Here is a 15,272-nt window from a genome sequence, read left to right on the forward strand (position 1 = left end):
TCATCATTCATTCCACACCATTAAAGAACATAGAGAAGATATACAATTTCTACCCTAGTTACATGGGGTTACTGGGCTGTCCCCATCTGATATAGCATAGATAAAAATAGGTAGAATTCTAGGCCCCTTGGGAATAGTAACTTCATTGGGTTCATGTAGCTGGAACTACAACTTCTGGGGATGCCCCTGTGTGATTTAGGATAGGAGAGGAGGGACAGAATATTAAAGCACGTTCATATCATGTCATGCTTAATAAAACTGTAGCATATTTTAATCTAGCTATGACACAGTTGAAAACTTTGAGGAGAGTCTGTAGGAAGTAGGAAGGACTCCCAACAAGGTACACTAGAGATGTTCATTATGCTGTCTTATTTTTATCAGTCACCTGTAAACATATTGGCTACTAGCAACTGAAAAAATTGTTCTGCACTGTGCACTAAAAAATAAACTATAGGGGCTCCTGGGTGGCTCCGTCAGTTGAGCATCCGACTTTTGGTTTTGGCTCAGGTCATGATCTTGTGGTATTATGAGTTCGAGCTCCATGTCAGGTTCTGTGCTGGCAGCATGGAGCTTACTGGGGAATCTCTCTCACCCTCTCTCTCTGCCTTCCCCCCACTCGTGCTGTCTCTGTATTTCTCAAACAAATAAATAAACTTTAAAAAGATTATAAAAAAACAAACTGTAGCTGGTTCTATGGTCTTGGGTTCATCTTGGGTTCACTGAAGTACGTATTATTTAGTATCAACTGGCCAGAGAAAGCCCAAGCTTCTTGTTAGTCTACTGGACACTCAAAAGTCTCAAGGTAAATTGAGAAAAGGGAAGAGTTTCTCTAGCAATTCCAAGGGATTCTTGAGGCCATAATCTCTAAAATTATGCCAAGAAACAAACATGCTCAGTTTTCCCCACAACAGAATGTCACTATTTTAATTCAATTATTGAAAAATTACACACAATCTAATGAAATATTTCTGGTATAGTAATGGTTAACCTTATCTATGCAGTAATTCTGAATCTTTGAAGAAATATTTCTGAAATCATATTTTTAAGAAAGCTACCTAAAAAGTACAGCATTTGAAATACTATGACATAGGGGCGCCTGGGTGGCTCAGTCGGTTAAGCGGCCAACTTCGGCTCAGGTCATGATCTCGCGGTCCGTGAGTTCGAGCCCCGCGTCGGGCTCTGTGCTGACAGCTCAGAGCCTGGAGCCTGTTTCAGATTCTTTGTCTCCATCTCTCTGACCCTCCCCCGTTCATGCTCTGTCTCTCTCTGTCTCAAAAATAAATAAACATCAAAAAAAAAAAATTTTTTTTTAATAAAAAAAAAATACAATGACATAAACAATTTTCACCTCCTTCAATTATCAGACCATACTAAGAACAAAAAGAGGCCATTCTTTAATTAATTAGTAGTTATTATGAATATTATACATAAACCATTAAGCTAAAGATGGAGTATAAAAATCCTACTAAATAATTTATAGTTCAGTTGAAAGGTCACATGCACATATAATGGTAATACAAAGCAAAAAAAAAAAAAAAAAAAAAAAAAAAAAAAGAGGCAAGTGCCCAAGGGAAGGAAGACAAAAAGCACTACAAGATTTCAAAGAAAGATGTCCCAAATATAAAGGAAAATATTGGAATAACTGACAAAATTTTACTGGGATCTGAGGATTAGATGATAGTAATATTCCAGCATTAATTTCCTAATGTTGATGGTTGCCTAATGTTTCAAGGTATGTTTATTTGTAGGTAATATGCACCAAAGTTCAGGAATAATAGGGCCTAATATTGGCAATTTATTTGCAAACAATGCAAAAAAAAAAAAAGTTCGCTGCACCACATTGGCAACTTTATTGTATCTTTGAGATTGTTTTAAAAGCTAAAACAAATTTTAAAATGATTGAGAGTAAAGTAGTATAATTCTGAAAATTATAACTTTTAATTTAAACAGTATTCTCTATTAATTCATGTTGCCTGTACACATACAGGTATTTATTCTTCTTCACTTGGCAAAATCTTGAGACCCTTGATTAAAAAGGTCCAGTTTTACTCTAATTTACAAGGCACACAACTTTGGTACCCTCAATCTTACCAGCCTCAGAGGCAATCTTCTGCAATTTGACATTCATAGTTCTATGCCTGCACTTACTTTTATTTTTAAGAAAAATTAAGCATAATAATATTGAGTGGTCTAGAAAACTCTTCTACATTCATTTGATGGTGTCAAAAGTTGATATTGTTATTACGAATTGTTAGGAACCCCATTTAGAAGTGAGAGTATGGAAACTGAAGAACAAAGGCATATATCTGTGTAATTGTGGTGCTGGAACCTGAACAGAATCCCTTTGAGTTTTTTTTATCCCATCTTTTCCACCACCCAGTGGTGTCTCTGGTCTTCCTGAAGGTTCTGTTCAGTGATCACCGTGAGTCAGGAAATTCTGTGCTTAGAGCACATTCCTTAGGAGGGGTGAGCAAGTGTCAACTGAGCTCTGAGTTGTGAGAACCTTGCTGTGTTTCAATTTCCTAGAAAGGGTTAGATAACAATAGTATTTCTTCCTCATAAGTCACAGGTAAGGCATTTAGAGGATTTAATGAATTAATATATGTAAGGGACTTGAAACAATGGTTGGTGCATAATAGACATTAAACTATTACTATTTCTAAAAATTCAGGGAATTTTAGGAGCCTAAACAACTGAAAAGAAGGGATTTGAACAAATACATTTTGCATGAATAGGGAATATGTATTATATCTTAAATTAGGGGCAGGTCCTTGCTTTGTTATAGGCATATTCATTCACTAAATGTGGAGAACTTTAATACTGCTATGTATTACTCAAAAGAGCACAGATTTTGGGGGCACCTGGGTGGCTCAATCGGTGAAGCGTCCGACTTCAGCTCAGGTCATGATCTCACGGTTCGTGGGTTCGAGCCCCATGTCGGGCTCTGCACTGACAGCTCAAGCCTGGAGCCTGCTTTGGATGACAGGATCTCCCTCTCTCTCTGCTCCTCCCCCACTCATGCCCTGTCTCTCTCTCTCTCTCAAAAATAAATAAACATTAAAAAATTTAAAAAAAGAGCACATATTTTTGCCTCAGCATTTATCCCTAGAAAACTGAAAACACTTATATATAAATAGGTCTCTAGTAGTCTTTCTTTAATGACCCAGAATTCTTAAACTAGAAACATTTTAAATCTTCATTTACCCTTTTCAAATTGTCAACCATACTTTTCATATCTAGCAGGTTACAGTAAATTATGACTGGGCTACTGGACCCCACTGGAAAGAACAACTAATTATTTTGCACATGACCCTCTTAGGTTACTAAAGAAATGACTATAACACAAATGGATGTTCAATACAGATCGTTATTTCCAGTGGGTATCAATCAGTTCGAACACGAAAACTGGATCTGAAAACCATATGATAGCCCGAAAGAGGTTTTTCCATTCATTAATTCATGTAAACTTTATGTAACATTTACTAAATACTTTCTATGTGCCCAGTATTCCTTAACTCTAGATGCTGGGGATATTGCCATAGATAAAACAAATATTTCTCCCTCTTTGTACTTTAGTGGAAGTTAACCAGGAATTAGTATGAGTTCTATTATTAGCATGAATATCTATTATTTATAATGGATTCTTTAAGCTCCTTACCATAGATGGCTAACAAAGAAATCTAGCCTTTTACTACTTGAACTGGTATTACTGTGAACTATCCCCACCACTGCGTTTTCCTGACATACTGGAAGCCTAAACCATTGTTTGACAACAACAACAAAGAGAAAACCACAAATTTAACCAGTTCTAGCTAGCATTCCTTCAACTTTCAGGAAGTATGATAATGAGAAATTAGACACAAATTCTGGATGGCTATCTAGTTTGTTCAGAGTCAGAAATTTCTATTTCGTGAAATTAATTTGCTCTGAAAGGCTAAAAACTCAAATAAAATACTCCACTGCAAATTAAACTTCCCTCATAAATATAGTTTTTCCCAATTTCTGTATTTTTCTATATATATTTCTGCATTATGGATACACCACGTTAAGACATTCATATGTCTTAATATAATATAATATACACAACACATACATATACATACATATATATTATATATATATGTAAGCACTTATATATACACATATGCAATGTATGTATAAGAAAAACAGTTAAATATATATGAACATCATGCACCATTAGGATCTGCTGAAGAAATTGCTTTCTCCGGTATTTCCACGTTTCTTCCATATGGCTCTCCTGGTTGGGAAAGAGTTGGCATCAAAGATTCAAGAGAAATGAAAACTCTGTACCTCTAAATGGATATGTTTTAGGGCGCTTGGGTGGCTCAGTCGGTTAAGCGTCCGACTTCGGCTCAGGTCATGATCTCACAGTCCGTGAGTTCGAGCCTCGCGTCGGGCTCTGTGCTGACAGCTCAGAGCCTGGAGCCTGCTTCAGATTCTGTGTCTCCCTCTCTCTCTGACCCTCCCCCGTTCATGCTCTGTCTCTCTCTGTCTCAAAAATAAATAAACGTTAAAAAAAATTTAAATGGATATGTTTTACATACCCATTTCACTGGGACACTAATATACTGAATACATGATTAATTTTTTCCAGTTTTCCATCACATAGAGACAACTACATAATCAACCAATTTTTTATAATATTTTTTAAAAAAATTTAGAGAGAGAGCATGTGCACAAATGGAGGAGAAGGGCAGAGAGAGAGAGAGAGAGAGAGAGAGAGAGAGAGAGAGAGAATCCCAAGCAGGCTCCACACTCAGCTCAGCACCGAGCTCAATATGGTGCTTGATCCCACAACCACAAAATCATGACCTGAGCTGAAGTCAAGAGTTGGATGCTTAACCAAATAAGTCACCCAGGCACCCCATATAATCAACTATTCCAACTTCCCCTCTCAGTCTTCATTAATGACTCATTCTAACTGAGCACCTATGATCATTGTGCTGACCAGGTACCAACTCTACACTTGATCAATAGATTCTATGCAATGGACCATAAGAAATATTTTCCCTTACAAAGGTCTAAATTTTATAGGGGAAACCACATATAAATATGTTTAAAACACAGATCAAAAATACTGTTCCCAAGGGGGGTGGTCAGGGAAGAAGTCTGCATCCTGTTCACTATGTGTATCTTTCAGAGCCAGGAATTCTTTGACTTGGGGCTGAAAAGTCAATGACCAACTAAGGTCATGCCCCTAAAGAGAACAGAGGCTTAAATACCAGGCACATCATAGGCAAGAGAAGGAACAAAATGAACAAAAAGAGCCCAAAGATACCACGTATAAAATAGGGCCACACTGAGACTTTCTCCTAAATATATATAGTTCTAGAACTATATATTTCTATAGTAGTATGTTTATAATACATACATATAGCTCCTCAGAAGCACTGTAAAGGCCCTGATAAGAAAAGCACTTTCTTACTATGTGAATCAGTGTTATTTAATGTCATGCCCCAGCTAAAGCCATTTCATGTTTCACCACCTAGACTGCACTTCCCAAAGGCACAGACTGTATCACGCTATGGTCCTACTTCTCTGATTCCTTACTGTTTTTTCCTGCCAACATAAGAAAAAGTGCTACTGGAAGAAAGCTTGAATGTTCCGCCACTTGGTGAATCAAACCACGCAGTTAGGAGAAACAGACTCAAATGAATTTATACCCCAGCTATACCACATTAGCTATGGGATTTTGAACAAGTCATTTGACCAGCTATACCTAAATTTCCTTATATGTAAAATGGGGGTAATAATAATACCTACCCAGAGTTTTCATGTGAAGATTAACTAAATTAGTGCAGAGCAATGCTCAGCTCAAATTAACCTCTATGTAAGTACTGACTATTATATTTCAAAAGAGGGAATGTGAATGGCCTCACATGCAACATGCTTTGAACCACAATCCATGAAATTATGAGGCCATACATTTGTCCAGTAAGTTTCCTAGAAAGTATTTTAGCAAACTTATACTTTAGTAAACTCAGTGCACCCAGATAAAATTTTCTGAAAGGACATTAAAGCGATGAGTCTAGATGTGCATATTGGCAAGTATTGTGTCTGTATTTTATACTCACACATAAAATTCCTTCTATTTACTCACATTCTCATAGAGAGCTTGAAGGGTCTCCAGATCAACCACAGAATTGTCCAAGTTCACAACAGCTGTGGGGGGGGTGGAAAAAAGACAAAAGAACATAAATTGCCATAAGCCAGATGTGAAAAGATATCTGATCATCTTGGACAACACTGACCACCTCCAGAACAGTGGTCTAACTTCAGGGCACCCACTTACCCACTACTAAGACTGTGCCCAAGGAATTTCAATGGGTGCAGGGGTAAAGTGTTAAAGCTTTCATTTGTCTTTCAAATACAAAATCCCATGAATATGACACGCGGTCTGTCTCTCAAGGCCCAACTGCATGAATTTGAAAACTTTGCTTAATACTAGAAAAACAGGCAAATCACACCTGTTACTGCCACATCCTATTTTGTGAGATAAATGCTCGTATCTGCCAATTTACCTAGACTTATGACAAAAGTTAAATCGAATCACTGAACTGAAGGACTTAATATAAAAATGATGGATGCATTTCTTATTATAACTCTTTAAATTGTTATAATAAAAGGATAATTCTTTGATTATGGTATTGATGTTAGCACAAATGCACCCTTAAAAATCAATTCTTAATGTGCAAACTACCCATGTTTATACAAGGAAGAAGGGGAATTGATAATAGGAAACAGGGAATATGTTCCTAAATGCATTTCTTTTGGTCTGAGAAGCATGCTGGATTATGGAGTCAGTATGTTTTATAATTCAGTTTGGGCAAATTCAGATTAATCAAAAGCATTCTGTATTACCTACATGTATATATTAGCTAGAAATGATGTGAATTTCCCCTGATCAGATCTATGCCAAGTAGCCAATGAAGCTCCTCTAGGGTTAAAGGTTTCTGGGAGAAAAATCACAAAGTGGATAATCACAAATTGGTTAGATTTATTTTGATAATTGAGGCATTTTACAGTGTCTTTTCTCTCAAAGCCTAAAATATATGAGACATTTTCTAGTGGATTCTGGCAAAATCCCAAGAAAGAATTTAAAAAGACAAGTGGGAAATTGAAGCATATGATGGATGAGAACTCTAACCAAGACAATTTAGCATTTCTATTTGGAGCTGGGAACAGAGCCCAGATTTGCCAACAAAGATCATAGTAAGTAGAATATGATACTTCCATCCTAATAATATTCCACTATCTCCATTTCCAAAAAATTATGTCTCAAATATCTATCGAAGAATTTGATTAAAATTCTCAGACAAATCTTTTCACTCCTTAGACCACATAAGACAAATATATCACAATCTGTTTAATGACTCAAAGTAGTAAAAACATAGCCAGCTAACTTTGACTCTATTTCAGAAATTAATTAAAAGGGATTAACAAATGATTTTTACTGGAGGTAATATGGCTATAATGTAACAAAATACATAAAATCCAAATAAAGATAGCAAATTCGTGTATGGAATTACCCCCCTTTGGATTTGTGCAGTCTAGCCCTTAAAGAAAGTCTTACAGTGAATCCAAAGGTCTCTGACTTTGGAATTCATTAGATAATAATCCAGTATTTCAACATTCCTCTGGTGATACAGCAAAAGATTGATAGGAAAACAATGAAAGAAATGCTGTTGGTCAACTTAGTATAAGATTTCATTCTCAGAATAATGTAAAGACACAATAAAATCATTGATACTCAAGTCAAAATTCACAAAAGATACAACTGTCCTCTGAGTTTATCCTGGTTTTAAAACATGTTATTCCTATACGTGTTCCCCACATGAAATTTTGCTTAGATATATATACTGAAGTTTCTCATCTGTTTACCTCATGCAATGTCAGGTACTGAAGAATATCTTAATAAATACCATGTGGACCTAACCATAAGTATATGGTCCTAAGCAAGTCCTCAAAAGTTCCTAACCCATGAAACTTCACTTTTTTTTTTTTAACGCTTATTTATTTTTGAGACAGAGACAGACAGAGCATGAACAGGGGAGGGACAGAGAGAGAGGGAGACACAGAATCTGAAACAGGCTCCAGGCTCTGAGCTGTCAGCACAGAGCCCGACGCGGGGCTCGAACTCACAGACTGTGAGATCATGACCTGAGCCGAAGCCGGACGCTTAACCGACCAAGCCACCCAGGCGCCCCGAAACTTCACTTTTTAGTCATCCTCAAGGAAATTTCCATGGAAGAAAACACTGTTACTATTTTTCCACGCAATTTTCACTTAGTTGGCTTTACACTTGAGAGACGCTAACACAATTTGATGGGAATTGCAGTTTTGAGGGAACAATATAGTCATGCTTGTGTAGTTGGATATTAGAGATTAGATACAGGCAGATGAATGGATTCTGACTGGCGTTCTAGAAGGGAAATAAGGGCAAAAGATGTAATTTGGGAAAGGTTAAGGTTATTTGAGGTGCTATATTTACTCAATCTAAAAAGCAAATTTTAACATTTCAGAAATCAAGAATCAGACTAAAATCATATCTTACTAAGTATTTAGTGCTGTCATCTAGTGCTAGAGCGAAATCTTAAAATCTGTGATTAGGTACATTGTGTATTTTCAACTGATAAAATTCTAAAAACAAGGAAATGAAACAAAGCACTTACTCATGTAGCCAATAAATGTAGTGTCCTTATCATTCAGGGACCATAATACCTCATTACACTGGTTAACAGTTACTTCAGTAACAATGATTTGAAATTGGAGCTATTTGGACGTGCTTAATTACTCGGCCTCGAAAGGCTGCAGAAAACTGGTTTTGTGCAGAGAACACTGCAATCAGATTTCTAGGTGTGGACATGCTAAGGAATTTTGAAATAGAAATAGAAAAGATAGAAATAGAAATGGAAATGGAAATAAATAGAAATGGAATTAGAAATACAGGTTTTAAGGTGGCAAAACATTCAAGAAAAAGCGCCTCGCAAATCCCCTGACTCCGTGTGCAAAATTTCAGCCTTCTTTGAGAGGAAAACACCTTTTTTGAGATTATGTCTGGGTGATAGTTCCTCTATTCCCCCAAAAGGGAAAGCTATTTTTATGGGATGGTTTATGGATGTGGAAGGAACACGGAACATAGAACTTAACTGGGTTTAAATTTAAATTTTTCTTCACTGCTACATTATTTCAAGTAAGCTACTTGACAAGTTTTAGTTTCTTTATGGAGGACAGGGCTAAGGGTAAAAGAAAATAATAGAAAGCATTAGCAAGATTTGGGGTCTCATGGGGACCAAAGGCAGGAACAAGTAAAAGAATCTGGCATGTTGTTGGTTAACGTTATTTCCCTCTTCAAGTTCTCACAAAAGTTCAACTCTTCTGGCTTTAATAAGCTTTATTATCTAACCCAAAGGTAAACAACTTTCTTTTTCTCCTACTTGTGTTTTGTGCCCTCATGGACCAAAAATAAAAATTCCACCTGCATCTATTAAGGGTTCCACTCTCATATGAATGATGAATTATTACAACTACATGACAGCCTGGCTTACAGCTATTGGGTATCGTTCATCATGCTCTGTCTTTTTTACTTGACATTTAAATTATTAGGCATAAGACTAAGATTTCACAACATAAATAAACCCCAATTTGGAAGGATATTCAGTGATAAATCTTTAATTCAGATTACTTTATTCTCTAATATTCCATTAGGTGCTAATGTGATTACACTTAAGATTAGAAGCCAAATATTTCACACTCATTCCCTACTCTTTGCTCTAAGACTTCCAGGAGCAGCCATCATTGTCTGGGACTCATCACCTTTCCCACCCAGCCATTCCCCTGTAGGTCTACCAAGCAATTTTAATTGCTTTCCCACAAAATATATATAGATAAATGCTACTTTGAATTTGGCCAAGAAGCATCTGTTTTGCTTCTATGTAGAAAGATACAAGGGCTAAGACGGTGTTGAGAGGCCACTCTGGCCTTTTTTGCATATTAAAAGATTATCAGCGTATTTATAAAACACGCTGACTTTCCAGGATTAGAACATATGGAGGTTTTTAACACTCTCTTTAAAAAACCTATAAATGACCATGTGTTAATAATCACTCCAGACCAAAATGGATAGCATTTTAATTTTTAAGCCTAAACTTTTATAAAATGTCCAAGATATGATAATGAAGTAGAAGAACTTGGTACTCTTTCTGGCTTTTCTATCAACAGGCTGTGTATCATTGATCAAGACACTAAGCTTCTCTGAGATTTTATCAAGTGGGATAATAACTTGTGTCTGTAGAATATATTTATTATGTGGAGAATATAAGCAATTTTATAGTAAGAAGGCTAATCCAAGAAGCCATGGAATAATTTATGTAATTAATTTTAAAATGTATTATCTGTCAACACATTGGTTAGAAACTGGAGATTGAGCTGGGAATGTGTTAGATTAAAATTAGGTCCAGGATTAAACTTTTGCTTTCAATAATCAGAAGCTGAGACCATAGCTCTTTCCTTAATGAACTCCACTGGTATACACTCACTGAGTGAGTATACGCTGAGATCCAATGCACTTCGCATTAAAACATGCTGTTACAAAACAAAGAGTGAAATAGCCTATTTTAGATCTCAGTCAATTTAACGTAAGGTATTAAAAATGTATCAAAAGGGGCACCTGGGTGGCTCAGTTGGTTAAGCACCTGACTCTTGATTTTGGCGCAGGTTTTGATCTCACAGTTCATGAGTTCAAGCCCTACATCGGGCTCTAAGCTGACATTGTGGAGACTGCTTTATATTTTATCTCTCCCCCTCCTTCTTTGTCCCTCCTCCTCTCCCTCTCTCTCAAAATAAATACATAAACATTAAAAATGTATCAAAATAAACTATGCTAACAAAAAATCTATTTCCTTTTGTTTCTAAGATACTGCGTTACATAAAAAGAATTCTAGACCTATCATGGGAAATGGCTGTATGCTGGGCACATGACATTGTACACACATACACACAAACAGGTAATCGTCATAGGCCCATATCACATTCCCTAGACACTGCTATTAACACATATTTGCCTTCTTCAACACCAGAAATGTGGTACATGTTGCTTATTCTAACTTACTATGATGTTAAATCACTCGGACTACAGTGAAATAAAACATGTATGTCTGAATTTCTGCATAATAACAAGAACCCAGTCTCTGTGCTTCTAACCAAAAAAAAAAAAAAAAAAAAAAAAAAAAGAGTACACAAAAGGGAAAGGACTATATTTTAAGAGTTTCTGTTAAAAGAAACTCATGTAAAACAAAAGTTCAGAAAACATTAATTATTAGCCAAATTTGTAAATGTGTCATATATTTTGAGCAGCCAGATAAAGTAGTTCACTTCTTGGTGAAATTCTATATGATGCAATTACTCCTACTGAATGCAATATTTTAAGCCATGGAACACTGTTAGTACCTGCTTTACTCCAGTCTGTATTTTAAGCTGGGATCTCCCCAAAGGGATAGGACTAGAGCAGCCTCAGGACTGCTTTTGATGGCCCCTTCCCTCCACCAGCCCTGAACTCCAGTCACTGTGGTTTCCGGCCTTAATCCCTCCCTCTCACATGCCCTGCTAAACTGGGGTTGGAAGCCCCCAAAAGTAGAAAACCTCATGGTGTTTATTATCAAGAGGCTTTATTAGTCATCCATTTCTGCACAGCAAATTACACTAAAGCTTAGTCGGGGCTTAAAACATATTATCATGTTATCAACAAACATATTATCTGTGCCTCAGAAATTCAGGTACGGTTTTAGCTGGGTACCTTTGCCTCAAGATTTCTCCTAAGACTTCAGTCATGGTGTTGGCTGGGGCTGAGATCTTCTATGAAGACTCTGTAGGGGGATCCATTCCCAAGATCATGTGGTTGTTTGCAGGATTCAGTTCCTCAGACTGAGGGCTTCAGCTCCTCACTGGTTATTGGCTGAAACTGTGGCTGTGGGCCTCAGTTTCTTGCCAGATGTCTCTCTCTATAGGTAAGCTCGCAATAAGACAACAGGGTGAAGGAAGTTCACTTCCTTCAGAGTGATCTAGAGGGGGCGTGCAGGATAAGGCCACCTTCTCTTTGCAACCCAATCTTAGAAGTAACATCCCGCCGTCTCTATTACATGAAAGCTGACTTCTCATACAGGCATAATCTATCAAATCAGCTAAGCCTCCTAGTCTCATTGATAATAAGTTTATATGAGGCATGATATACAGACATACAGAAACATGAGATAATGTTGACAGGCATTTCCCTGTACCATAGATGATCACGCCTAATTTATTGTGAACTTCACAAAATATAGAAGAACCTAGTACATACGAGGCTTGGGGAAAAATCTTCATTGAATGTCAAAAGGTTGAAATAGGTTGAGGTTAGTAATTCCTGAAACTTAACTGTACCTTTAACTTGCCTGGACAAACTGAATATTCCTTGAGCTCACCCTGATTGCCCTTTTGTAAACAAATAACTTCACTCTAGATGACTTCATACTGCAAAAAGATAAAATAATAATATGGGATGTCATATCATTATTTGACAAATGTCAGTGGAAGGCAGTGGAATACACCACTTATTACTATCTGTGTAACATAGGGTATCTCAATTTGCTTCGAATCTGCAAAATAGACCTAATAAAACACCCACCCTATAGGATTCTTGCAGGAGATTATTCAAATAAATCACTCAGAGGCAGTGCCATGCCTGTAGCAAACACTCAGAAAATGTTGGTTGTGTTTATTGTTATTATGGACCCTCTAACGTTCCTACAAGAAAACTATTTTACCAACATCGCTCAAAATCAGTATTTTGACTGAGAGATTTTAGAGAAAGTAGGTTGAAAACATTCTCAGCAAAAGGAAAAAAAATCACAGTTCCACTTGTACAGATAGTAATACGGGAGACTAAACACGTCTCACCCACAGGGAAACCATCAACACTGATTTTGGTTAAGGTATATGGGAAGGGAGCAGAGTCAGCAGAAAGCTTAAACACAATAAGTGCAAATCAGCCTGTATTTACAGTTCATGTCCTCTTCTCACTGACATAGTAAGAAAGAGTATAAGGGCTTAGAGAAACCATCTTTTTACCCCATTTGGAATTGAGAAGCCACAGGAAAAGCTAAGATGAAGTTAGCCTTGCAGATTGCTGAGAAGCAAAGCAAAGACCTCTGTTCAAGTAGAAACTCATCTTAAATAAGAGATCAGAAGCATCTCTCATTTAAAATGGTTCCAAGCTGTCATCATGTCCCAGCCACTGGGGAGCAAAATTTTCTGAGATCTCTTTAAGGAATTGCAAGTAACTAGTCATTATACTTTAATATCAGGAAAAAGGACACATGTGAAGATAATTTCTACCTCTCTGTACATTTCAGTGAAATAAAAAATTTCACCTTTGGGGGGAAGTAGAGACCAAACAGGGAAGGGAAACACACACACACACACACACACACACAGAAGACTCCTCCATATCTTCCTAAGGTTTTCCAATACCCACTGTCCTCACATTCTTCTCTACCCTAGCTTCTTAATCCCACCCCTCAAGCTTTTGCTCTGATTATTGAGTCATCAGTAATTTCAATCCTGTGAAATCCAAATGCACACTCCTCAATCTCAGCAGCATTTGATGCAGTGAATAATTCCTTTCTCCAGATACACATGCTTAATCTGGCTTCCAGAATGCCACTCTCTTCTTCCTCCTGCTCATAATGCTCCCCACTCTTCATTCTCCTTAGCTGGCTCCTTCTCTCTCCAACCTTTCATTATTGAAGGATCCTAGGGCTTGACGCTTTTACCTCTTCCTAACCATCTACATTCCTATTCTTGGTGATCTCTTATAGTCTCATGGTGGATTTGAAACATTTTCCTCTCTAGCCTCCAACCTCCTTCTTGAACCTTCCCCTTGTAGAAACAACAGTCTACTCAGCATGCTCACCTGGAACTCTAAAGGTAGACCTACTGTGCCCACACTCTCCCCTCTCTCACATGATGGAGACCCATCTGCTGGTTGGGCTATCCTTAACTCCTTTTGCTCACATTCCACACCCAGTACATCATAAATCCTCATGGTTCTACATTCCAAATACATGCAGATATGATTTCACTTCATCATTGTCATTGCTACCACCCTGTTCCCAGACACTCCCAACTACTGCTTGGATTACTGCAACACCCTCCAAACTGGAAACATAAAGTGGTTCTCCAAACATAAAAACATGGTAACATCATAGAAACATTCAATAGAAGGTATGGGAAATAAATGAGAGAGTATTTCCCAAAAGTATATCAAAAAGAGGAGAAAACATTAAGAACATTAGACCAATTCAGGATGGCCAGCATCCCAATAATAGGAGTTTTAGAGAAAATAATCAGTTTTGACCAGTTCCCAAGACTAGATCCCACATACTCCCTTCTGACCATATTCTGCCAAATATACAGCACCTGGCTCATATGCTAACACAGCCAGAAGTCCTGCCCTGGGTGATCCCCGTGTTCACAAAATTCATTCATGAGATCGCCTGCTCCACCAAAAGCATTTTTAACTTCAGGGACTCTGAAACTAGAAGACAGACCATAACTTGGAAACTTTTTCAGCTTATTTTCTCTTTTAAGTCTTTACCTAATAATAGAAACATTTCCCTTTTCTTACCTAACTAAATTTAAGGTTTTTAGGTAACTATTTTGAGGAATACTTCTTTTTTTTTTTTTTTTTTATTATTTTTTTTATTTTTTAATATATGAAATTTACTGTCAAATTGGTTTCCATACAACACCCAGTGCTCATCCCAAAAGGTGCCCTCCTCAATACCCATCACCCACCCTGCCCTCCCACCCTGCCCTCCCTCCCACCCCCCATCAACCCTCAGTTTGTTCTCAGTTTTTAACAGTCTCTAATGCTTTGGCTCTCTCCCACTCTAACCTCTTTTTTTTTTTTTTTTTTTGAGGAATACTTCTATAGGTGGGTGAAGAAGTACAAGAGTGATTAACACAAACTGAGTACAGTTGGTAAAGGGAAAGATATTTTTAAAAAGAGTATCTGAATCCTGGTAGAATTAAAGAGGAATAATAGCTGAATTCCAAACCCTTTGCTGTATTAGGAATGCAAATGAAAGACACGGGGCCTAAATGAGAGGAAAAAACGTCATTCATCATGTTGGTTTATAACTTAGTCCTCCTCGCCTCCTGCTTCAAAGTTTGGCTCATTTTATACTATTCTAGGCAGTAATGTCAGCCATTTA

The 15,272-nt window shown here is 37.2% G+C and overlaps 1 protein-coding gene across 1 annotated transcript in view; it reads right to left on the reverse strand.

Moving 5' to 3' along the window:
* Positions 1-15,272, reverse strand: part of FMN2 (formin 2) — a 387,917-nt gene that overhangs the window by 165,672 nt on the left and 206,973 nt on the right. The window contains exon 8 of the mRNA XM_042976529.1: positions 6,122-6,183. Within this exon, the coding sequence (XP_042832463.1) occupies positions 6,122-6,183 (62 nt within the window). The remainder of the gene's footprint in view (positions 1-6,121; positions 6,184-15,272) is intronic.

The sequence above is a fragment of the Panthera tigris genome, chromosome F3 (genome assembly GCF_018350195.1).
Source record: "Panthera tigris isolate Pti1 chromosome F3, P.tigris_Pti1_mat1.1, whole genome shotgun sequence".
NCBI lineage: Eukaryota > Metazoa > Chordata > Mammalia > Carnivora > Felidae > Panthera > Panthera tigris.